Here is a 24,244-nt window from a genome sequence, read left to right on the forward strand (position 1 = left end):
CCCTCTCTTGCTGTGTCTCTCTCTGTCAAATAAATAAAATCTTAAAAAAAAAAAAAAAAAAAGAGGCTATTCAAATAGCCAATAAACACACAAAGAGGTATTCAACTTAAATATCCATTAAGGAAATGCAAATTAAAACTACAATATGATACCAAAACACACGCCAGAATGGCAGATATTAAAAAGACAACAACAACAACAAATTGGCAAAGATGCGAAGCAACCCAGAAACGTTTACACCACGCTGGTGGGAGTATCATCTTTATCATCTAGTAAAAGCTCTTTGGAAAACGGTTTTGCAGTATTTACTAAAACCAAACATAGCCGTGCCTTATGACCCAAAATTTTCACCAGTACCCAACAGAAGTGGGGAAATATGTGTAAGGAAAAGACAAAAACGTTAATGTTTGGGAAAGCCCAAACCTGGAAACTACCCAGATGCTCATCACCAGCGGAATGCCTAAATAAACTGGACACAGCCACACGGAGGCCACCGCGCAGCAGCAAGCGGACCACGACTACAGGCCACAATCCAGATGTCTCAAGATACAATGCTCAGCGAATGAAACAGACACGCAAGAAAACAATACTGTGTGATTTCATTTACATCAAGTACAAAACCGGTCTACTGTTGCAGGACAATGGTTACCCTCAGTGGCTGTAGGGATCGCACGGGGGCGGAGGATGAAGAGGGTTTCTGGGGGCGGCCGGCAACATTGTTTCTTGAGCTGGGTGCCGGGAAACACATTTAACCCATGGGGTCCATCCATTCCCATCTGGGGTGGAGAAGCCAGGAAGGAAGAGGTGGTCCATTCAGCTACATGACAGAAACCACACTGGTGCTCTGCCCCGCTGTAACGAAAGCCCTCTATGACTCCATGCCGGCCGGCCATCCCGACACAAGGCCACACGCCCACAGCGGATGAGCTGCAGCGAGGAAAATGTCTGCAGGAACCAAGGGGTCCCGCTGGGGTCTGCTCAAAGCCTCCATGTCGGGGCACCCAAGATGGAAGTTTTTTTTTCCCCCAAGATGTACTCAGTAACATCTTACTTGAGCAAGTCAGGTAACCAGTTTGAAGTCTGATTGGTATGTTAAATGAGCCTGTGCAAACACACATCATGCGTGCACCCGCACGTATCTTCCCCACACTCAGGCCACAAGCTGGGTGAGCTGAAGGGCTAGAGGATGGCCTCTCTCTTTCTAATGGATGTGGCCTCTACAAAAGGTTTTTCCATGCACCGGGGACCTGATGCCTGACACAGTCCACATTCCTTGCTACCCGCTGGGCTGTTCTCTATTCTAGGGGACGAGACTTAGGGCTATGGCCATGACAGGTGTCCTCGCCAATCTGAGCAGCTGGGTTTCACCATCCCGATGTACAGTTTGCCCAACACTTCCCCCACAGCCGAACAGCCTCGTCTGGTTCTCCTCTCTCTTTTTGCCCTGGTGCCCATGGAAACCAGCTGGCAGATGGGTAGTTATTTCTGAAGCTCAAGGTACAACAGATGGCGACTTTCTTTCTTCTCCAAGAGAGCCCCAGCACAGGCTGCTACAATGGCAGGGGTCCTCGGACCCCTCTGTGGCCACCAGGGCCAGGGTCCTCTTGACCTCTTGCCTGATCGCAGCCAGGAGCCTAGTGGCACAGCTCGGGCTGGGACACTCTACAGCTTTTGATGTCAGCAAATATTCCATCTTGCAATGGCTAACAGAAATTTATTTAGCCTTCTGTTTTCTTCTGAATTACACAGGGAGTCTAAATTCACCATAGAAAACCTCTAAGACACAGAAAAGTGTTAAGTTGCTGATAAGAGGAGCACTGGAAGATCATCACAATGCCCGTTTTAGGATATACACCTCTCTCTCTCTCCCCAGACATAGTCACAATATATGAGTTAGCAAAAGTAAAATACAACAAAACAAGCGAGATGAGAGGACTGTGTTTAGTGCCTGGTTTTCTGTGTTAACAAACCTCTCAACAGGCCGCTGAGCCGACTGCCACCCGCTGCACTGGGTCACTCAGGTTGTTTCTGGCGTCTCACCATTACCAAGAAGCTGCGATGAACATCCTAGAATAACACCCTTGCTCATTTATCCAAGTAATTCCTTAGCCTATATCCCTAGAAGTCTCTAACCCTCATGTTCTCTGCCCCAGGATCCCCCAGTCCCTTAATGGAAGTTCCCACGGCATGAACGTCCCTACCCATGTGTTTGTTTTCAAACGTCACAAACCTTCCCGCAAGAACCCGGCAATGGCGGGGGAGAAAGCTGTGGGATCACTCAGAGGAAGTGGCAGCTCCAAGAGGGCTCGGTGCTGTGTCCCTTGCTGCACAGCTGGCTGGGAAGCTGATCCACGGTGGCAGAACCACTTCTTGCTCTTGAACCCCAGGGCAGGCTGCCGCCCTGCTTTTAGAACATTCCTGGGTCCAGTCAAGGAATCTGTGTGCGTGCACTATGTGGCCGGCATTGCTCGTAGTGCTGGGGACAGAGCAGAGCACATGACAGGCCAAACCCAGGCTCCCGAGCAGCTTTATCCAGTTACGGTGTTTGGACAGTTGACCTGTGGTTGTTTTCCACTCTTTTTGCTTCTTTGTGGTTTTCTAGTATTTTTCTACATGGGACGTGCTTACTTATGAAAAACAGCATAAAGAACAAATACAGAAATATACATATATATTGAGTTTTACCTTGTGAAATCTGGGGCTTGTCATGAAGTATCACCATGTTTAATGCTAAAGGCCCTTGTGGTCACCTTCCCCTGTCAGCTTTGGTAGAAACGTCCTAAGTGGCCCATCGCCAGTGTCTGCTCAGGCTCTGCGCAGGCCCTTGGGGCTGTTTCCAGGAAGACTCACCTTGTATTGAAGAGAGCAGCCTTCACAGCAATGCAGATGGTGTCGAACAGATTCCCGTCACATTCCAGCAGCTAAGGGAGGCAGGGAGCAGGGCGGGGAGGGAAAGCAAACATCATTTCTTGCTCTAAGTACCATACCAGTTAAAGGACACTGGTGCCCACAAAGCGCTCCCTGTTCACAAGATAAAGAGAAGCACGTGTGGACGCTCTCCTGGCGGATGCCGGGCACATTCTCCCTCACTGCCAGAGGCTCCTTGGTGACCACGCCAGCCTGCACCCCACAGGTAAGGTCACTGCTGGCCCTAACTATGGGGCCACCACTCGGGCCCGGCTTGTGGCGGATCTCCTCTAACTGGCCCCCCAGCCATCTGGGTCTGCACTCAAGGAGGAAATGATCACCTTTGTTTTGTCCCCAGTGGCTCCCGAGTGTGACTCGCCTCTGTGCCCACATAAACCCGGCCTCCAAACAGGTACATTATGGTGGCCACTGATGCAGCAGCCACCACCAGGTTGGCAGTTAGCAGCGTGGTTGCTTCCTGTATGTAATCACCATCGTATAGCTGCTGCCCAAACACGGGACAAACACACCACGCTGCACATTCGGTGCCACAAAGACTAAGTTCCTGCCCAAGAGCACCAACCACGCTTCCGGGTGCTCACTCCGCCGGGAAGGTCAGAGCACACTATTCGGTGGAAGGCAACACATCCTTCTGTCTTCATTTCAGTGACGCCTTGGCCTGAGGCCCCAAGAAAGGAAGGGGAGGCGAGTCTGTACCTACCCATCAGACCTCCACCTCCAGGGTGGATGCCGGCCTGCCCGCAGCACGGCAGGATTACTGCTTCCTGAACCCCCTCCGCCCCACCATCGTCAGCGCCCGGCTCTGTGCCCAGCAGAGGACTAGCTCTTCCCCCTCGTGGCTCAGACACAGACTGCCGCCCCCCAGGGAAGAGCTCCAGCGGGACTCCTGAGTCAGACCATCGGCTAGGACTCCTGTCTCTGCCACTCAGCTGGGTGGCCACTTCACATCTCCAGGCCTCGCGGAGGCTGAAAGTCCCAAAGGTCCCACAGAGCTGTTCCACAGGCTCAATGAGCTCATGTTTGGAGAGCCCTCAGAAGCGTGTCCAGCACACAGTAAGCGTGAGCTAAGTGCTTCTAGAGAACACTGCTCTGCGCCTTGGTCTCCCCGCAGCCGGCCTCGCAGACAGAGCACGTGTGCTGCAGGTCCGTCTGCACTGCGCGCTCTGAGCTTGTGGGTCACAAGCACCTGGGAAGCTCAGCAAAGCGCAGGGTGACACGCTGGCATGTGCGTTCAACTCCAGACCCCAGGCGGTCCTGACGAGCAGCCAGGGCTGAAGACCACCGTCTCCCACTCTGTGCCCGCCTCATGCCAGGAAGGCGCTAGGGAAATACTGACATCTACTCTAGTGGCTGTGGGATCTCCCTGCTGGAAGGACCCTAGGGAGCACATCACCCCCGCCCCCCACCTCCTTGGCAGTTGGGGATACAGAAGCCCTCCCGCTCATGTCACAGTGGCCTGCCACAAACTCTGGCTCATCAGCAAGAGAGGAAATCAAGAGGGCAGAATGTTAAACCCGATCGGCCCGGGGGTCCCCCGAAGGGCAGGTACCAGCCTGACCGCCCTCCTCCCTGTGGTGCAGAGGATAAGCCCACTCCAGGCCTCAGGGCCGCCTGCTCAGGCTCCTCTCTGCGCCACACCACGGGGTAACCCAGGTCAGGCAGTGCAGGTCTGACGCTCTCCTCTGCCGCTTGCTGGCCTTGTCCTCTGAGCACCAGGATCCCCCTTGGTACAGCAAAGCCCTGCTTCTCTGTAGGATGACATGAGATCACACCCTTACCATTCCTGGCATGTAACCGGGGCTCAGAGACCCTAGCCTTCTCTCTTGTGGCCAAGCAGGTGCAGCTTAGTAAGAATCTTTCTGCGACACACAGTGGGACGCCCAGGAGGCAGGGGACAGCAGGTGCGATACAGACACCCAGTGGCTTAGTGCGGTCAAGAGCTGGTGCCGGCATTAAAGAGAGGCAATGTTGAGGCCCAACCCCACTCCTCACAAGCTGACTCTGGGGCTGGCTGCTGCACATCTCCGAGCCTTACTTCACCTGTAAATGGGGAAGACAGCAGTGACTGCTTGCCAGAGCCATAGGGCCTACAAGGAAATGTATATAAAGAGCTCATCCTCCAGGTGCCTGGGTGGCACCCAACTCCTGGTTTCGGCTCAGGTCATGATCTCAGGGTCGTGAGATCAGGCCCCGCACTGGGTCCCAGGCTAGGCAAGGGACATGCTTGAGTTTCTCTCTCCCTCTGCCCCTCCATCTCCCTGTGTGCTCGCTCTCTCTCAAATATATCAATAAATCTGTTTTGTTTTGTTTTTTTTTAAAGCAAGCTCATCCTCATCCCATGCAGATGCGCCAACTTGTCCAACTTCCGCCCATCACCTCCACGGGATGCCGCCTCCAGAGCATTTCTGGTTTTGTGTCTCCTTCCCCGACAGGTAGTTAATTTTGGGTGCTACCATGATAGGACTGTTGTGTGACTTTTCCCGTAGGACGGTACTCTCTGCATGCTATGACACATGCGTTGTATTTAACGAAAAAAACTTATTATAGGACATCATGCTTTTTCCACCTAGTCTCACCCTGAAAGTTGAAAGCAGCCACTTAAAGAGGGACACAGCACCGGCAGGAGAGCAGGCCGACTGGTCTCCAGCAGACGCAGACGGTGCGGCCAGTACACCACGTGACACATACCAGTACGTCCACGTAGAGGATCCAGCAGTGCTCCCGGGGGCTGATGCAGAGGGACTTCAGGTCGACGCTGCTCTTGTTGTTAAATATCCGGTAGAGGGTGTTAGCGATCTCTGTGCCAAGGTCATCACCCCCTCGACCTTCAAATTCAGGGGTAGCATTGGCTGAACTACAAAGAGAGGTAACAGAAAAGCTGAGTGAGTCTTTTCAGAAACAAAAAGCAAAGGCACGGGGCTTTGTTCCAGTTGCTCTGTGGAATGCTGGAAGGACAAGCGCTATCAGGAAAAGTCACCACAGTGGGAAAGGACAGCACCTGCCTCTGGTCTCCAGACGTGTATGCAGGGAGCCAGATGGGTACCACGCTCTGTCTGTCAGGGGGCATGACAGGCGTGCCCACCCCCCGGCCCCAAAAGAAGCCATCTTTATCCAAAGAGAAACAAGAGAACAATAGTAAAGTGAACCTTGGCCAGTCATAATTAACTCTGAAGAGTGGAGTACGGCCCTCAGGCAGGCCCAGGAAGCCAGGAGGCCTGGGGCCTCAAGCAGTCTGGTCACAGAGGGGTCATTTCACAGACACCATCCCGAGTTTCCATGGCCTGGAATGCACCATGAAACTCTCAGAGCAGAACCCACAATGCAAGTACAGTGAGGGACCTTCCTGAGATGGCTCAGGTCTGTGTGACAGCAGGTCACACTACATCGCTTATCACTGTACTGAACAGCAGGAAAGGGAGAGAGAAAGACTGGAGGCTGATTCAATATCAGATTGGCCCTTTTACTTGATCTGCTATTTTTTTCATGAGGAAAACTTTTCCACTTCGGCCTCCTGAACCTTACGCCCAATGACCTCAATGAAGAAGGAACAGGCATCAACATTTGCTGCCCCAAGCATCACTCAGAAGTGTTAAATGGGCAATTTCTGAGGGTTTTGGCTTAATAAAAACAAACCCTCAAAACATCAGGGCGCCTGGGTGGCTCAGCTGGTTGGACCAGCCTTTGGCTCAGGTCATGATCCAGGAGTCCCGGGATCGAGTCCTGCGTCGGGCTCCCAGCTCCATGGGGAGTCTGCTTCTCCCTCTGACCTTCTCCCCTCTTGTGTTCTCTCCCACTCTCTCTCTCTCAATAAATAAAGAAAATCTTAAAAAAAAAAATCAGTGCAGTAAGTAAACATTCCAGGAATCATTTTACTGTATTGAACAGGGTCCAGAAAGGTAAGACCCAGCTGCTTCACAATGGTCTCTACAAAATCACATACTGAAGCTTTTTCTAGTCCATGCACTCATCCATCTAGAAAGTACCAGCTCCCCGCTGGGTACTGGAGGGAGAGCGTGAGCAAGGCGGATGAAGGCCCCAGGGCGGCAATCTCACAAAGTCAGGAGAAACTTCATGATAGGAAGCAAACAGCAGGAGTGGGGCCGGGGAGGATGTTGACCAGTGCTGGGGGTCACAGGAGACCTCACACCAGAACGTGGGCAGAAGTCAAGTCAGGCTGCAGACAGGTAGGGGGGGCATTCCGGTCAAAGCGACACCCATGTGAAGGCTCAAGGCCGTGCCCACCCCATCCGTGCAATGCTAAAAGAAGTCTCACCTGGGGCGCCTGGGTGGCTCAGTGGGTTAAAGCCTCTGCCTTCGGCTAAGGTCATGATCCCAGAGTCCTGGGATCGAGCCCCACATCTGGCTTTCTGCTCAGAGGAAGAACCTACTTCCTCCTCTCTCTCTGCCTGCCTCTCTGCCTACTTGTGATCTCTGTCTGCCCAATAAATAAATAAAATCTTAAAAAAAAAAAAAAGAAATCTCACCTGATATATTTAAATAGTCCATTCGAATATAGGCAGAAGAATGACCCCTGAAACAATGAGAGTATATCACCATATAGTAACTGTGCTTCTCGGACTCTACAGCCTTCCCCTTCCACTACGAGCCAGCAGAGCCCCAGCTGAAAGTCTCCAAGAGAAACTTCCATCAGCCTTGCTGTTCCCTCACTGCTTCTGCTGGACATAGGCACTGAGCCATGAAAAGCAGCTCATTTACGGTGAAATAATCAAGTTCCCAGGGACCAACTGAATAATTTTGTACAGCCAGCAAAACAAAAGCTGTTTCTAATTTACACACTAAGCAATCAATATTAAAATCCATCTTTTAAGTAAAACACATCCATACAGATCTGAGCAGACAAATCCAGCCAGAGGCACTTGTGCTTAAAATGTGCACTTTCCTGACTACAATGGGCCACACCCTGGGGGGGGGATTAATGACTCAGGTTTTCAGGCATCTGTTCTTTTATGACCCTAAGGGATGGCTTACAAATCTTCCCAGGTCCAACTGGCTGAACTAACCCACCCACAAAACCACGCCCCACTGGGGTTTTTTTTGACACTGAACTAATTTAAAGTGGGAACTTTTCCTATTCTAAAAGCCACCCCCCCTTTTCTTTAAACACATTATTCTTTCAGCACAGCTGGTAGCCAGGCAGAGAAGAAGGTTTAGAAGCTTATGAGACTACAGAAAGCTCCTCTGTCTGGCTGGTGCCTAGGCCCTGAAGGGACTTGGGGGAAGAGGCTAGAAAAACGGAAGGAAATTGTTGGGGCAGGGGTGGGGACACAATAATACTTCAGGTGACGTGAAAAAGCCAGAGAACCCATATTCTAACAAAGGATGAAGAGTAGGGTTGGGTTGGGATAGAGAACGGAGGGTCCCCTCTCATCACTAGGGGTGCTCCTAGCACCAGGACACTTCTTGGTACAGGTAGACAGTGATACAGACCCAGAAAAGGACCCTCAGAGACCCTGTCAGAGGACAAGGATGCCCACAGCGACTGGCCAGGTAACCCCGAGAACAAAGAGCTACCGGTGACCCGCAGGCAGTGATGGAGACTCTGACAAACCTTCCAGCCCATCTAAAGGCATTTTAACTCAGCTTTGAAAACAAACTCCGGTAGTGAAACCAAAATCTCACGGGTGGGCCCGGCAAGACCTCAGATGGGCCGACTCTCTCATTTCACCACGAGGAAAACTTGAATGTTCTTTTGGAACCACTGGAAACCACTGTGAGTACGTCAGATGTACCAGCTCACTGTATTCTCACAACCCGGCGGACGAGCTAGGCACTATTTCTGACCCCATTTTAGAGAAAATGGAACTGAGTCCCAGAAAGGTTACATAATTTGTCCAAGCTCACACAACTCGTGACTGGGGAGCAAAGATTCCAACCCAGGCAGCCTGGCCCTTACCTGCTAGGCGGCACCGGACTCCCACTGAATGCGTCGTCTGCTGCGCCTGGCATGTAGCCTAACGTGAGTCAAGGTCATGAATGGATGCTCTGGTCTTGGGACTTATTACTAGACCACAAATACTGGAATCAAGGAATGCAGGCTAAAGGAGTCCTAGATAAAAAGCTTCCCTATTAAGTGCAAAGTTAAAAGGGAGAGAGAGTGCGCAGGCTGTTAACCCTCACCCCCTGCTCGGAGGTATCACAATACATTCTTTCAGTAGCCGAGTATACACTTGGGGCTTGGGGCATAAAACCAAGCGCTTTCTGCGGCTACAGCTGCCAAAACCAACTCAGATCCTTCATAGAGCGTGACCTAGCCCCTCTTCCCGCGCTGTGGGGAAACTGCTTACCAAGCCAATAAACTAATAAAATTCCTGGGAACGCTGCCGCTCCCCGTTCTCCACCCCTCCTGACTCATCACCTCTGCTCTGCTCCCCCTGCTTGGGCCATCTCTGGTTTAACTGGAGTAGGGTGAGATCAAGGCCATGTCTACCTGAGACAGGACTTCAGACATTAGACCCATTGTTTCCCTGGTGATCAATCTGGCCTGCAAATCAATGGAATCTTACAGCCAGGCAGAAGAAAGTGATTTAGTGGGTCCGCGGGGCAGGGCCAACTCTGGCCCTTACCCGTCCAGCTCTGCGGCAGGCCCCAATTCCTCCCATTCCCCTGTGTGCACAGGTGCTCATTCCTGAACCTGCAGAAGCTTCCCCATGAGTGGGAACGGGGGCATGAGCACATTCGGAACTTTTCATGGTAAGCCCCTGACTGAGGTTTCTGGGAGAGTTATCAGCTCTGGAGACTTCCAGAATACAGCTAGCTTCGACTTACTTTCTTTGCAGGTTGCCTGTCTGCTTTGTCCTCCTCTCCGCACTCCAATCAGGCACTAACAGTGACCTCCTTCGAGCAGCACTAAGCAGTGAGGAGCTGAGATCAAGTGGCTCCATCCACCAATTCAGGGCTGAAGCTTCCGGTTCAACATTAGTGATGAATACGAGTGATCACAATGAAAAGTAGTTACGATCTCACAGGGTAGTAGCAGGTGTTAGGCACACTGAAATGTCGATGAATGACCGAAGCCTCTCCGAAAGGCTAAACCAGGCTTCCAGATACCCCCTATCAACATGGTGTCAGAACTACGAAGAGACTAGATGGACCGCCACCTAGTGGTAGCCCAGAGTCACATACCAGAGCTCCCTAAATTCTTACCCTCCTCTGGGCTTCAGATAGAGGGACACCAAAGTTTCTAAACTCTGATTTAAAACAGGCTGTTCTCAAGTTACAGCTAACACACCAAAGACATGAGATAGGAGCCAGGAGGTCTTGAGTGTGCTCCCAGTTTTAGTGATGCCAGGCATCTCCGGCACAGTGCTCAGGAACCCCAAGTCTTTGCTACTCTATGGGGATGGGGTCAGAGTCAGTGCAGCCAGGTACCCTCCCCAAAGGGCAGCATTCCCAAGACACAGGGGAAATTATGGGGTGGGAGGCAATGTCTGCCTCAGGTGCCACGTATTCTTCCAAGTAGACAAAACTGAAGTAGAATGAGGTAGCAGAAAAGTAGTTTTCTGAGACTTCTCAAACCACTGGGAATTTAAATAATGAAACCCTGGAAGTTGCTGATCAGTCAAGTCAAGCTGGGCTCAGACTGACAGCCTACCTGACCCCAAGCTCCGGAACAACACCTCTGCTTCGGTCTGAAGCCTGGGGCTCTCAGCGGAGGGCTCGGTGGGGGCACCCTTGGTGCTGGGCACAGCCACAGACGTCCAGGAACCATTCCTATTCGCTGGGGAATAAAGGGGTTCATATACGCAATTACGAGTTGTCTTTGAAGACCCAGGTGAGGTTCCGAACTGACGGAGCTTGGTAAATCGTCTCCCTTCTCTGGAGGAACACAAGGTTTTACAAATGTCTCACGGTGACTCCACCTGCTAAACTGATCGCTAACCCAGCCACATGAAGACACTACAGTGTGCCACCTTGTGATTATCCATCTTGATAGAGTCCAGAGAACTCCCTGGGAACTGGAGCTTCCGGGCCTGCGGAGGGTCTCCTGAGCCTTACAAAGGGAGAAAGGAGAGGAGCAGACAGCCCTGTTTGGCCACGAGGGAGAGGCTCCTCCTTGAACCCGGATCTTGGGAAGAGCTGGGTCCAAGAGTCCTCCCACCCCGGAGTCACCCTCCCTGTACAGCTGGGACAAGAAAGGGACAAGAGCAGCAGGCTAACCTGGAGTCATGTTCAGACACAAAGCCACAGTGAAATACGTCCCCTATGCCAAGCATCCGAGGGCAACACCTTCCCTTTGGTGTGGTTGGGCTGACCGTCTGTGGTCGGCCGAAGATGAAGGAGGTACAAGATAATAAAGAGGTGAAAAAGAAAAGCAAATTACAGTCCTTTGCACATGGTGCCTGCTCCTCAGTGACTGTTCGCTGCACTGAATCAGGCAGATCAAGGCCAGGAGAGGCATTTTCTTCCACCAAGAGCAAAGGGGTAAGTTGGAGACCTGAACGAGGTCACTGCGACTTAAAGGATGGGCCAGTCCCACTGGATGACTCAGGCTGGTGAGAGCCTGAGTCCAACCAAGGGGAGGAGACTGCCTCAGGGGGTGGGGGATGGGGGGGTCGCTCAGGGCAGGGTGCAAGAAAGGACTAGAAAGAAAACTGGACAGAAAGCTGACTGCAGATATGTTCTCAGAACTCTGAGCACAACATCCCTGGAAAGTTGGCTTCTGCGGGCTCCATGGAGTAAAACAAGCCAAGGCAGACTGGGAGAAGCCTGAGCTGGCATGACCAGCTCTACGACCCTGGGGAATTCCTGACTCTCTCTCAAACTGATCATCTCTCTAATACCAATGTTGTGAAGACCAACTTCTTTTTAATTTAATTTAATTTAATTTATTTATTTGTGGGGGGAGGGAGAGGGAGTGAATCTTAAGCAGTTTGCACGCCCAGTGTGGAGCCCAATTCGACACTTGATCCCACGATCCTGAGATCATGACCTGAGCTGAAATCAAGTGTAGACACTCAACCAACTCAGCCACCCAAGGACCAACCTTTGAGTGTGAAAGAAGACCAGAAGACTCGAACTCATTATATAAATGGGGGGTCAGCATCTATGCCGAAAAGGTGCACGAGCAGGCCCAGGGCTGCCATCTTTAGAAGCGCCTGCTTGCAAGGTGGGCCCTCATTTGCCATCTGGGAACTTGACAATAAGACCTTTCCCAGTCAACAGTGAACTGTGGTCCGCTGTCGCTGGACTATTGGTGCAAATAATGTGATAAGGTGAATATGTGCTTTCCTTCCAGGAGTCTGGAATTTTGGTACGTGTTAAGCAGAGGGTGCCCATGTGACTGGCCCCGATAAAAATCTTGGGTGCCGAGTCTCTAATGGGCTTTCTTGGACAGAATCATCACACACAAGTTGCTACATTTCCGTTGCTATGATAAATCTCAGCCATGAGTTCAACTATATGCTGTGTCCTGTGGGCCCTTCCAGCTAATCTCCAAATATGGGGGTGGTCTTGGGGACTCTAATACAGAATCTGTATTAGATTAGCTCATGTACCTAGCATGAGCTAACAGAGATCTTTACCAACTCAAGAAAGCCTACTGTCACCACACAATTAGAAGTGAAGTTACAGACGGAAGATGGGACTGGGCCCCAAGCCCAAGAAAGGGGAGGCAATAAATGGGGGAGGAGGGGGCAGGGAACATTTCCTGAAAGCCCGCTAGGAGCCAATCACTGTGGTGGTGCCCACTCTATCTTCCTGGGAGAAGATAGATTTCCTTTCTTCATCATTGCAATAGTATCATTATTCCTATTTTTTAGATAAAGAAATTCAGGCATAGAGAGACTGAGTAACTAGCCTGAGGTCACAAAGCTGGCCAGAAGAGTCTGGCTGGCTGCAGAAAGTGCAGAGTCCTGGCTCTTCCCAGTGCCCACACTGCCTGCCTCGATGCCACTCCCTCCATTGGGCTGTTTGGCCGGCCCTTGTCCTTTCTCTGCCAAGCAAGTCATGAAATGTTTTCTGCAAAACTCGAGCAGGAAGAGAAACAGGGCATCTGAGACCAAATGACCCTTATCATCTACGTTTGATATTTTTCAAAGCATCACAAAACCCATCATTTTACTTGACTCTCAGAACCACCATGTGCCGGGCTGCCGGGCAATGCCCTCCTTTCTCGGACGGGGACAATGAGGCCCAGCACAGACCAGGTGACTAGGACAAGGGCAGGACTCAAGCCAAGGCCTTCTTCCACATATCCCAGTGTCCGGCACCCAGGAGGGATGCAGGAAATACCTTCTGGCTGCAGGAATGATGACTGAATACAAAATAAAAGTAGGTTCAACAGGAAACCAGAGGTCTCGTCTCTGAATTTTCTTTTAAACCATTTTCTCCTTTAGGGAGGGTGGGAGGCTCAGCTGGCTAAGTGCCTGACTCCTGATTTCCGCTCAGGTCACGTTCTTGGTGTTGTGGGATGGAGCCCTGATCCAGGCTCCACGCTCAGCAGGCAGTCTGCTCAAGGATTTTTTTTTCTCCCTCTCCCTCTGCCCCTCCTGCCCGGCTCATGCACACATATGTGTTCTCTCTCTCTCAAATAAATAAATGTATCTTTTTAAAAATATACATCATTTTTCTTTCCAAACATATACATAAGGATACCTGGGTGGCTTAGGTGTCCGACTTTTGAACTCACCCAGGTCTTGATCTTGGGGTCGTGAGTTCAAGCCCTACATTGTGCTCCACACCCAGTATGAAGCCTACTTAAAAAAAAAAAAAAAATGTGGGACGCCTGGGTGGCTCGGTCCGCTGAGTGCCTGCCTTTGGTTCAGGTCATGATCCCAGGATCCTAGGATCGAGTCCCTTGTCAGGTTCCTTGCTCAGAGGGGAGCCTGTTTCTCCCTCTGCCTCCAGCTCCCTCCGTTTGTGCTCTGTCTCTCTCTCTCAAATAAATAAATAAAAATTTTTTTAAAAAATGCAAAGTACTGACCAGTCAACGAAGAACTCCAAGTAACCTTCATCTGGTTTCTCTAGCTTCGGTGTCCCCATTTCTGCTTTCACTCCCACCAAGATGTCTGTGTGACCCTGTAGACACATGCAAGAAGGGGAGAAGCGTTCTCACTCAGGGTAGGTAGCCAGATACCCAACTGCCAACCTCCTCTCCCAGACTAGGCCCCTGGGGGACTCTTTTAGGAGCACTGCAAATGAACTTGGGAAGTGGCCCTTTGAAGAGGTAAGGGGTCCTTCAGATCTGTACAGATGCCCTCCCAGAATCTGGCTTGGGTCTTGGATTCCCTGGAAAAATATGCACTCCAAAGCCCAGAGGGGCCCGCAGCTGGCTCCCTAGGGCCTGCCTGTCCTCCCCCGGGGCATGGCCTGTGGCCACAGGGTACTCACCAGCTTGACCCTGGCAGACCCACTGGTGTTAGACACCACGTCGGTTTCTACTTCGACACATCGGTAGTCCTCACAGCCACGGCCATCCACACGGAGGTCCTCCTAAGGGCAATAACCACAACCCTAATACAATCACAACCCAACCACCAACAGACCTCTAAAGTCATGCATGCCATCTCCCCCAGAGATCTAGGCAATACAGCATTGACCCTCTCTTAGCAAATCACTCAGAAGTCTGTCCTTATAGCAAGGAACAATATTACTATTTTCCACATGAGGGAATGAAGACTCAGAGAAGTAAAGCCATGTATCTGAGGTCCCACGACTGGCGAGAGCAAAGCTGGGTTTCCCATCCAGGCCCAAACGAGGGCAAAGTCCATCCTACATCTCACGACCCCAAACAGGCAGACGGAACAGAGAAAATCTGAACGAGAGACAAAATAAGTTGGCAATTCCCAAACAGCATCAGAAGTCTACGTTGTCAGAGTTACATCTGCCCCAGCTGTGCCCCCCCAAACTTAGCAAGATCTACGCCATGGACAGCCAAAGACATCCAGTGCTTCTCTTCTAAGGCAGGCATTGCCGAGAACAGGGACAGCAAGCTTCCGCCCGAGGGCCACCTGCTTCTGTGAAACGCTGCACTGGAACACAGCCACGCCTGCTTTCACGCTAGGATAGCAGAGCTGAGTGGTTGTGACGCACATCTTCTAACCTGTGAGCCCCAAATCTTCACTATCCAGCCCTTTATAGGAAAAGTGTGCCAACCCCTGCTACCGAAGATGGCCTTCAGAGTGGTCTGCGTACTGCCTACCCCTTATCTCCAAGTATTTACTTCTTCCACCATCTATATCCATCAGCATAACTCACGGATATCTGCTCTAGGCTGCGGCTGTAATCCAATACTGTCATTACTTATGCCGTTGCTCCAAGTGTTCCCGATTTGGCCACTGGGGGTTCCTCTGGGTTGGTTCCTGCATTCTTTCAACATGCCTGAAATCGTTTTCGAGCACATCTTTACTTCTGACAAGACAAGATGTTCCGGCCTCTGGTATTTCTCCCTGCCCCAGACCTGGGATCAGCCCTTTCTCCAAGGAGTCCTGGTTCCTTTCACTGAGGAACGGTGCTTTATAAACCAGGATCTGGCTGCTAAGTTAAGTTCACTGCTGCCAGGGTACCACTGCTTCCAGAACTTCTCCGCAGAGCTAGAGGACATCTGTGTATGCTAACCCACACAGCTGCATTTATTTCTGAGTCCGTCCACGTAACTATCGTGTTCACGCGGAGAGTTGGTTCTAACCTTCCTCCTTGTCTTATCTGTAACTTATTTCTCAGAAAGTGAGAAACCTGGCTCTCATTATCTGCAATGTATTTATGTATTTGTTAAATCCTGAGAATCAAATTTACGTGGAGTACCGTTCTTCTTGTCTCCACCCTTAGAGTGCCCACCCGGAATCCCATCTCCCAGTGGTCTTCCCCATCCTTCAGTGCGGCTCTGCTACTCCCCCGCACGGTGAGGTTCATCTGTAACTGTGCTCCAGGGCGGCTCCCTCATATCCCAGCTACTTTTAATTACTCATTTACTTTTCCGGTATGTGGACTACCACCGCGACTCTAGGAGTCAAAATTATCAGGACAAGTGTGCTCAGGGAAAGGCCGCTCTCCCCTCGGCCCTATTTTCATGCCTTCTTCTTTCTAGCTCTTTCCCACCCACCCCAGGCAGTTTGTTTAATTGCTGGTTCATTGTTCCTGTATCTCCTTTGCACAAATGAGCAGATACATGAATTTATATCCCTTTCTTCCTTATATGAAGAGTAACATGCTACAGACACTCTTTTATACTTTGCTTCTTTTTTTTTTTTAAATATTTAATAATACATATGTAGGCAATCACTACACATCAGCTCGTGGAGATCTTCCTCGTTCTTTGTAAACATTTCTTGAAAGCACTCTTCTTTCAGAAAAGGACTCATAGACTTCATTAGATTCTCAAAGGGGTTAATGCTCCTCAAAATTTTTTTTTTAAGATTTTCTTTATTTATTTGACACAGAGAGAGAGACACCACAAGTAGGCATAGAGGCAGCAGAGTGGTGGGGGGTGGTGGGAGCAGGCTCCCTGCTGAGCAGAGAGCCAGATGTGGGACTCAATCCCAGGACTCTGAGATCATGACCTGAGCCGAAGGCAGAGGTTTAACCCACTGAGCCACCCAGGCACCCCATCTCCTCAAAATGTTTAAAAACACTGTCCTAAAGTATGTAACTGGTAACAAATTTACCTTTAAACTGCCTGGCTAACTGCATATATGACTGACATTTTTATTTGGAGACACTGAAATCCAGCGAAGCACTGTACTCACCCAGCTCTGACCTTCTTCCACTGTGTTTCTACTCTTGCCCTATCCCCCTCCTGTTAATCAGAGGAAATACACATCACAAGTCAGCCTGAAGTCCCTCTGAGGCTCGTCTGCTCTCCAGGCCATCCCCTACCTGGAGGGAGTCCCCATCGTGAGTCTGGGGAGACCAGTACTTGAAAAGCAACAGATGTTCAAGTCTAGGAAATGAACCTCCAGGGAAGAATTCCATAAAGTGATTCCTCTTCCCTGGAGGATCCCAAAACTACATAATAACTGCCTCTTGATGACCCCACCCAGAGAAGAGGAAAGGCTTCCTAGGTTAATCTCCGATGCCCCATCCTCCAGGTGTGCCCTATGAGGAAAGTGAAAACGGGCCCAGAAACGTGATTTATGAAGGCTGCCCCTACCTGAGCTGCAGGTCAGGTGCAAGTGTGAGCACTGACTAGGACTCTCAGTCAGGGGCTCCAGGCCTGGTCTCGCATAACTAGCTGCCTGATCTAGGACAAGATGCTTGAGACTAGTACCTCCTTCGTTAAAAGACGGACATTGAATCAGAAGGCCTCAAAGGTACTTCTCTAATTCTACAGATCCATAAATTAAAACAGCCACAATTACTTGCAAAAACTAATAGGAGCTATTCTCTAATGGGCATTTACTATATTTGGGATAACGCGATAGGAATGCTACACAGCTGACACATTTAACTCTCACAATAACCCTGTGAGACAGCTTTTTTCATCCCTTTAACAGATAAGGAAAGAGGATGAAAGATGCAAAACGTCTGGCCCCAGGTCACATGGCCAGTAAGAAGCACTTGAACTCCAAGCCAGAGCTCTTAACCCACAATTCCACATGGTCCTCTGCATTCTGGAGGGTCTCTCCACTGGGCAACAGGAGACAGCCTCCCTCGAAGGGTGAACTGCTGGCTCTACCAGTTGGTCACAACAATGGAGAAAACAACTCTGAACGCAGGGAGGACACAGGTGACAGGGTTTCCAACTATGGCTTTAAAATATCACTTTTCTGGGGACGCCTGGGTGGCTCAGTTGGTTGGACGACTGCCTTCAGCTCAGATCAATGATCCTGGAGTCCCGGGATCAAGTCCCACATCGGGCTCCCAGCTCCACGGGGAGTCTGCTTCTCTCTCTGACCTTCTCCTCGCTCATGATCTCTCTCACTGTCTCTCTCTCAAATAAATAAATAAATAATCTTTAAAAAAAAAAAAAATCACTTTTCTGGAAAGATCTAGTCACTAGCCCCTGTTCCAGGATGGAAAACCGGGCCTCACCAGGTACTGCCTTTCCAGCCTTTAAATCACTCTCTGCACTCTTAATCTCGAATAACAAACTGAGGGTTGCTGGAGGGAGTGGGGTCGGGAGAGGGTGGTGGGGTTATGGACTTGGTGGGGGGGTGCTGTGGTGAGTGCTGTGAAGTGTGTAAACCTGGCGATTCACAGACCTGTACCCCTGGGCCTAAAAATACATTATATGTTTATTAAAAAAATTAAATTTTTTTTTTTTTAAATCACTCTCTGCTCCCTGGGGAAGGCTCACTGGGAAAGGCTCAGGTGACAAGTAAGAGATAAACAAAAAGCTATAAATTTTCCTTCCCAAGGATGCACAGAGTATATATTTTTTTCCATAGAAAAAAAAAAGCACCGAAGAGAATAGGAGAAAAACAAACCAAAAACAAACAAACAAACAAATTAGTCCACAAATCACTGCACTCAGGAATATTTTTTTTTAAATCCAGCTTTCCTCATAAAAGGCTTAAAAATTACCCAAACCTGCTTGTTCTGGCTCAGAGCCAGACTCCCTACCAAAATGTTTATTCACCAGTAGTACTCGGAAGCAAAGGAATTAATCCATGTGTGACCATTTAAACAGGGGCTGCCCCGCAGCAAAAGCTCCATCCAAAAACCCAACAGAAATGTCAACAAATGCGGGACACCACCATGGAGTGATGGGACAGGGTTGCCCTTCTCCGCAGAGGGGGCTGGAGCCCAAGGGGGCTGGGACAGCTCCTGATGACTTTCCAGTTGTTTCTTACCCAGCCACAACATCTCTGCCGACTGGGTGTGGTGTGGTGTGGTGGAGTCCTCTCCAACCCATATATATATATGTGTGTGTGTATATAAATACACACACACATATATATATTTAATATATTATTTATATATATATTATATGTACTATATATATATTTAAAGATTTATGTATTTATTTGAGACAGAGAGAGAAAAAGAGCATTCTAGGGAGAGGGACAGAAGAAAAGAAAGAGAGAATCCCAAGCAGACTACTCCCCACTGAGCATGGAGCCCGACATGGGGCTCCCTCCCATGACCCTGAGATCATGACCTGAGCCAAAACCAAGTGTTGGATCCTCAACTGACAGAGCCACCCACGCGCCCCTCAACCTGTATTTAAATCTCTCCTGTCACATACCAGCTTTGTGACCTTGCACAAGTTAACTCTTCAACAGCTTGGAGTCCGTCTCTTCATCTGGAAAGCAGGAATCACCCCAACCTTACAGAGTGAGAGGAGAATCCAAAAGCCAGGAATCATTTCGGGGACCCTCAGCGCACTGTAGCACACACAAGTCCCTCCTGCACAGTTCCCTTCTCCCGCTTCCCACCTATCTGCTATCTGCTCACCGAATCCTCAAAAACAAGCCTGCAGGGAGCTTATGCATGAGGAAGGTCACTGAGGCACCCGTTTCGCTGTCCATGGCAGAGTGGAAGGACAAGGGACTCCCCAGAGACACCTGTCTCAGACCCAAGTAACCCAGTCCTATCACTCATTAAAGGAGGCTGACAAGTTGGCTCTACTAACCTAACATGCTGGGGAGAATTTAGACTGTGGCCTTGGCAGTGAGGTTAACCCCCCATTACCTTGTTCTGACCTGTCCAACACCTTGGACCTGCTACAGAACAGAGACTAGAACACTTCTACTAGAATGCAACCCCACTTAGGAGAAGGACCACATCAGATCTGGCTCTGCAGGCCATGGCCCAAGTCACAGCGGGCAAAACCAGATGTCAGTCCTCATTCACCTTCCGAGTGTACTGGGTAGTCTGCAGTTAAAGGATGTGATTCTGTTCACTTCACAGAGTGCCTGGGTGCAGGCTTTTCATGCCGTGGGCCCGCAAATGGGAAGGGCACGGGACTCAGAATCAAGAGTCCTGGGGGCTGGCTCCAGCTTTGCATGGCCGGGTTGAACAGCTGAATACGGACTGTTCCGCTTTACAGCGGAACTGACTGTCCCAGTGTCAGCCTTGTTCCCCCTTTTTTGTGCTGTTCTGCCAATGATGCTTACAATGAAAACTAGAGCCACAGAAAAGAAATGAAAATCATCAGCTGAGCTACACCTCCCTTCAACTGCCACAAAAATTCCATAAGATGGCTTTGACAAAGTCCAGAGAGGAATGCCTCTTGGTGAGGCTCATCCATCGCTAGGGCCTGGTCTGAAGCTTTGAAGGCCAGTTTCATGTACAGGTCACGGCCACAGCACCAAGAAGCAGGCCTGTAGGAAACCTACCCTGCCTCTGGCTCCACTGAGGCCATAAGACTGAGCCACAGTCCACTTCTAACAGCCAGAGCCAGTGGTGGGGGTGTTTGACCCCACGTACAATCCGGAGAGCAACCTGCTCCTCTGGCATGAAACTGACTCTCTCCTTGGAATCTGATCTCTGACCTGAGAAATACTTGAGAAGAAGGGAGTTCAAGAGGAACTGACAGGTCAGGTACGGAGGGTGGCCAGAACGAGCATATGAAAGAAAGGCCAGGGTGGGGGATGGGGAGGCGGTGACAGATTTTTTGCCAAGATGAAGGGAAGCTGGACAGCAAGTGCTGCAGAGAAGAGATACACTCCAGGAGAATGGAGTGGAGGTGTCACCACCGACATAAAGATGAGCGGAGAGTCACACAGACCATGTGGTCCATGGTGGAGCTGCCTTGGGACTTTCTAGCCCTTGCCACAAATCTGCTTTTTCTGGAGATGATTTAATAATCTCTAGCCCTCAATTGCCACAGGCTGAACCGCTGGCGGGGTCACTGTGAAGACTGGGAACACAGTGTGCACAGTTCAGCACAAAGCCACACTTCTGACGGAAAAAACAAACTTGAATAGGACCCAACATCTCTTCGGCGTTGACCACCTGCCAGGCGCGCTGTATTTCCCCATCTCAACATTTCTCACAAACCCATTCTGCCCAACCCCCCCCCACAATGGATACAGTCTCATTTTACCAGAGGAAGCTGGCTCAGAAACTCAGGTAAAATCGCTCTCACTGTGAATGGCATGGCTGGGAAAAGGGCTCCTCTTGGTCTGGCTCCCAGGTCCTCCTGCTAACCCAGCAGGAGACCACGCGACCTCAGGCTGGCAGGAGCAGGGACTCGGCAGCGGACTCTCAGCTGGACCAGGCCAATGTCTGCTGGTGGCATCGAAATCTCCTGACACTTTATGAACATGTCCATTCCCAGGCTCCAACCCCAAAGGTAGAGATTCAGAAGGTCTGGGCAAAGCCTGGGAATCTGCACTTTGCAGGTGAATGAAAGGTACTTCAAGACTTCAGAATCAGCAGGCTGAAGCGGAGGTCAGCTGTGTCTCCTCAGGAAGAAAACGCACACCTAGCCAGTTGCTCAAACCTGAAAGAGGGTAAACCCTAGATTCTGCAAATTCTAAAATCTGCCCCCCACAATCCCTGAGTATTGTAAATAGAGAAAAAAACAATTTGAGATACGAGTCGGTAAAACAAAAGCTGTACAAAGAAAGGCAAATACAATTCTAAAGGAACTTAACAAAAGTGGGAAAGATATGGGGCGCCTGGGTGTCTCAGTGGGTTAAAGCCTCTGCCTTCGGCTCAGGTCATGATCTCAGGGTCCTGGGATCAAGTCCCACATCAGGCTCTCTGCTCGGCAAGGAGCCTGCTTCCTCCTCCTCTCTCTCTCTGCCTGCCTCTCTGTCTACTTGTGATCTCTGTATGTCAAATAAATAAATAAAATCTTTTTTTTTTTTTAAGAGCTCGATCCCAGGAGCCTAGGATCATGACCTGAGCCGAAGGCAGAGGCTTTAACCCACTGAGCCACCCAGGCGCCCCATAAATAAAATCTTAAAAAAAAAAAAAAAGTGGAAAAGATACTACTTGGAAAGATAACATATATACCATGAACTATTTAAAGTCTAGAAAAATGGAGCGTGGGAGGGGGCAGTGTCCAGAATGTCCCCTCTTCCTTCCTGTTGCTCACATGCTTCCAGATGGAAAGAGAAAGAAAGAGAAGTAGAAACAGGGATTCTCTCTGGCCCTTGCTCTGGGAACCCTATTTAAGGACCACATGACCAAGGCTTTCACTGCAGTAGGAAAGCACCATGAAAGTCAGGTACGGGCTCTTGTGATCACAGATCTGGATTTCTGTCCCCGCTCCACCACGTACTCTGTGTGTGACCTTGGACCCTGTCTGAGCTCAGTTCTTCATCTGTAATATAGAGGTAATCAATACCTTCAAGCCAGTTTCAAAGATTCGATGACATAAAAATTATAATATGTGCCTAACCAAGGGTGGGACACCTCAGCCTTCAAAGGGTGACAGGGAACCTAACAGAAGCCAATCCAATCATATACTAAGAATACTGATGGACCAACCTTTCCATTTATCCTGTCCACGGATCCCTTCGATCCACTCCCTTGGACCCATTCTCCACCCTTCTCTGGCCTCATCTGTGCACCAGGTTATCTCCTTCTCAACTACTTCACCTGCACTCCCTTCACTGTCTTGTGGTTGGGTCTGGCCAATGAAAGGTCCAAAAGGAGATGAGACAATGCTTCCTGTCCCCCCTCCCTACCACCCCTAACTGGGGCCAAATTTCTGACAGCGTTTTCATCTGGCCAAGCCTATAGTGTCTGTTGAGCAGCTCTTCCTCCACAGTTGTAGCTATCACTGGCATCTAGTAACACAACTGCCTCCCTCGACCCTTCAGCCTAGGGGTAACAGCTCCTCCCTGCAGTTGCTCATCTCTGGGCTCCTCAGTAGCTCTTGTCAATTACCTGAAATCCACCCACACCACTATAAATAGTGGCATCCTACAAGTCTCCTGAATTATCTGAATGGGACTCCATATTCTGCCAGAACCTAATATGATTCATCCTCCTTTGCTGACAAACTGCTTTCTCTCAAGTGTGCCCCATGCTTCCAGTGGCCATTTTTGAGCCTAATGATTCTGTCCGTCCTTTCATCTGACCCAAGCTGAAGCAAAGACATTTTTCTCCTGATGACGTTGGAACTGAACTAGAAGGGATGGCTTCTTATATACAGAGGAACCATAATCCCAGGAGCTGAGAGGTAACCACATTCCTCCTACCACAAGGCCTGAGAAACCGCAGGCCAGTCTGAAGAGAGGTAAGAAAAAGCAGAGGCATAAAAAGCAGCAGAGATGAGCAAGGGAGAACCTGAAGATGACCCTGAATCCCTAGAATAACACTCACAACCTTCTAAAGCATATTTTTTCTGCTTGAGTGAGTTTGTTGGTTACCATTACTAGCAACTGAGTCCTCAACACACATTGTGAGGTTAATTTCAACTGCTTCTGGGTCACCTCTGTGGCTCAATTGGTTAAGCGTCTGCCTTTGGCTCAGGTCCCTTTTAAGACCTGCCTTACAAGTCCCAAGTCAGGCTCCTTGCTCAGCAGAGAGCCTGCTTCTCCCTCTGCCTGCCGCTCCCCCTGCTTGTGCATGCGCACTCTCTCTCTCTTGCTCTCTCCATGACAAATAAATAAAATCTTTAAAAAATAATAATAATTTCAATTGCTTCTAATGACCACCAAACCAAGATGAAATATCCCTTAAATAGTAAAGGAACCAAAGGCTGAAAGGAAAGGGATGACAGAAGCTAAAACTGACCATACTGCACAAAGGTGAAAAGTAAACCAAACAAGCAAAAACACAAGTAGGTCTACAGACCCAAGAAAGAACAGAATTCTGGGGAGGTATCATATAAGGTGCACAGCCAGCACTCAAAGACCAACAAAACAAAAGTTGAAGTGATTTTAGAACTGAGTCAGTGGAAACCCCATGGGAAGCTTAATCACCTGCCTTCTGACCTTTATTCAGATGGTGTCAATGCTATTTCCCTCCTCCATAAATACAGCAAATTTGTAGCCAACACTAATAGTCCTTACAAAGAGATTTCTTTAAAGTCAGTTACTCTGGGGTTTCCTGGGTAGCTCAGTTGGTTAAGTGTCTGCCCTGGGCTCCTGCCATGATCCCAGGGTCCTGGGAATGAGGCCCGCATCAGGCTCCCTGCTCGGTGGGAAGCCTGCTTCTCCTTCTCTCTCTGCCTGCTGCTCCTATGCTTGTGCTCTCTCTCTTTCTCTGTCAGATAAATAAATAAAATCTTAAAAAAAAAAAAAAGTCAGGTATTCTGCATGGCTCCATGATACACAGAGCAGAGCATTTACCAACAACTGTGGCCCTAATATTAGATTCATGGTACGGATTAGATAGAGATTTAACTTTAAAAATAAAAAGAGTGCCCAACTGACCTCCCTTTTAAGACCTGCCTTAATCAATCTCACTGAGTACCTACTAATCGCTGGACACTGGCTAGGTTTTAAAGGGATCA

General features: G+C 49.7%; 1 protein-coding gene across 2 annotated transcripts in view; it reads right to left on the reverse strand.

Annotated features, from left to right (window-relative positions):
• Positions 1-24,244, reverse strand: part of EXOSC7 (exosome component 7) — a 34,530-nt gene that overhangs the window by 8,629 nt on the left and 1,657 nt on the right. Inside the window, exons 1-5 of one of the 2 annotated variants that reach the window (XM_013060532.2) lie at positions 15,145-15,241; positions 14,278-14,379; positions 13,871-13,965; positions 5,617-5,782; positions 2,851-2,921 (exon numbers count right to left, since the gene is read on the reverse strand). In XM_013060532.2, coding sequence (XP_012915986.1) covers positions 2,851-2,921; positions 5,617-5,782; positions 13,871-13,965; positions 14,278-14,379; positions 15,145-15,186 — 476 coding nt within the window. In that variant the 5' untranslated portion in view covers positions 15,187-15,241. Of the gene's footprint in view, positions 1-2,850; positions 2,922-5,616; positions 5,783-13,870; positions 13,966-14,277; positions 14,380-15,144; positions 15,242-24,244 lie in introns of those variants that run through there. The other variant, XM_004760830.3, reaches the window with a different exon arrangement.

Source organism: Mustela putorius, unplaced genomic scaffold, assembly GCF_011764305.1.
Source record: "Mustela putorius furo isolate JIRA1106 unplaced genomic scaffold, ASM1176430v1.1 tig00000095_pilon_pilon_pilon, whole genome shotgun sequence".
Classification (NCBI taxonomy): domain Eukaryota; kingdom Metazoa; phylum Chordata; class Mammalia; order Carnivora; family Mustelidae; genus Mustela; species Mustela putorius.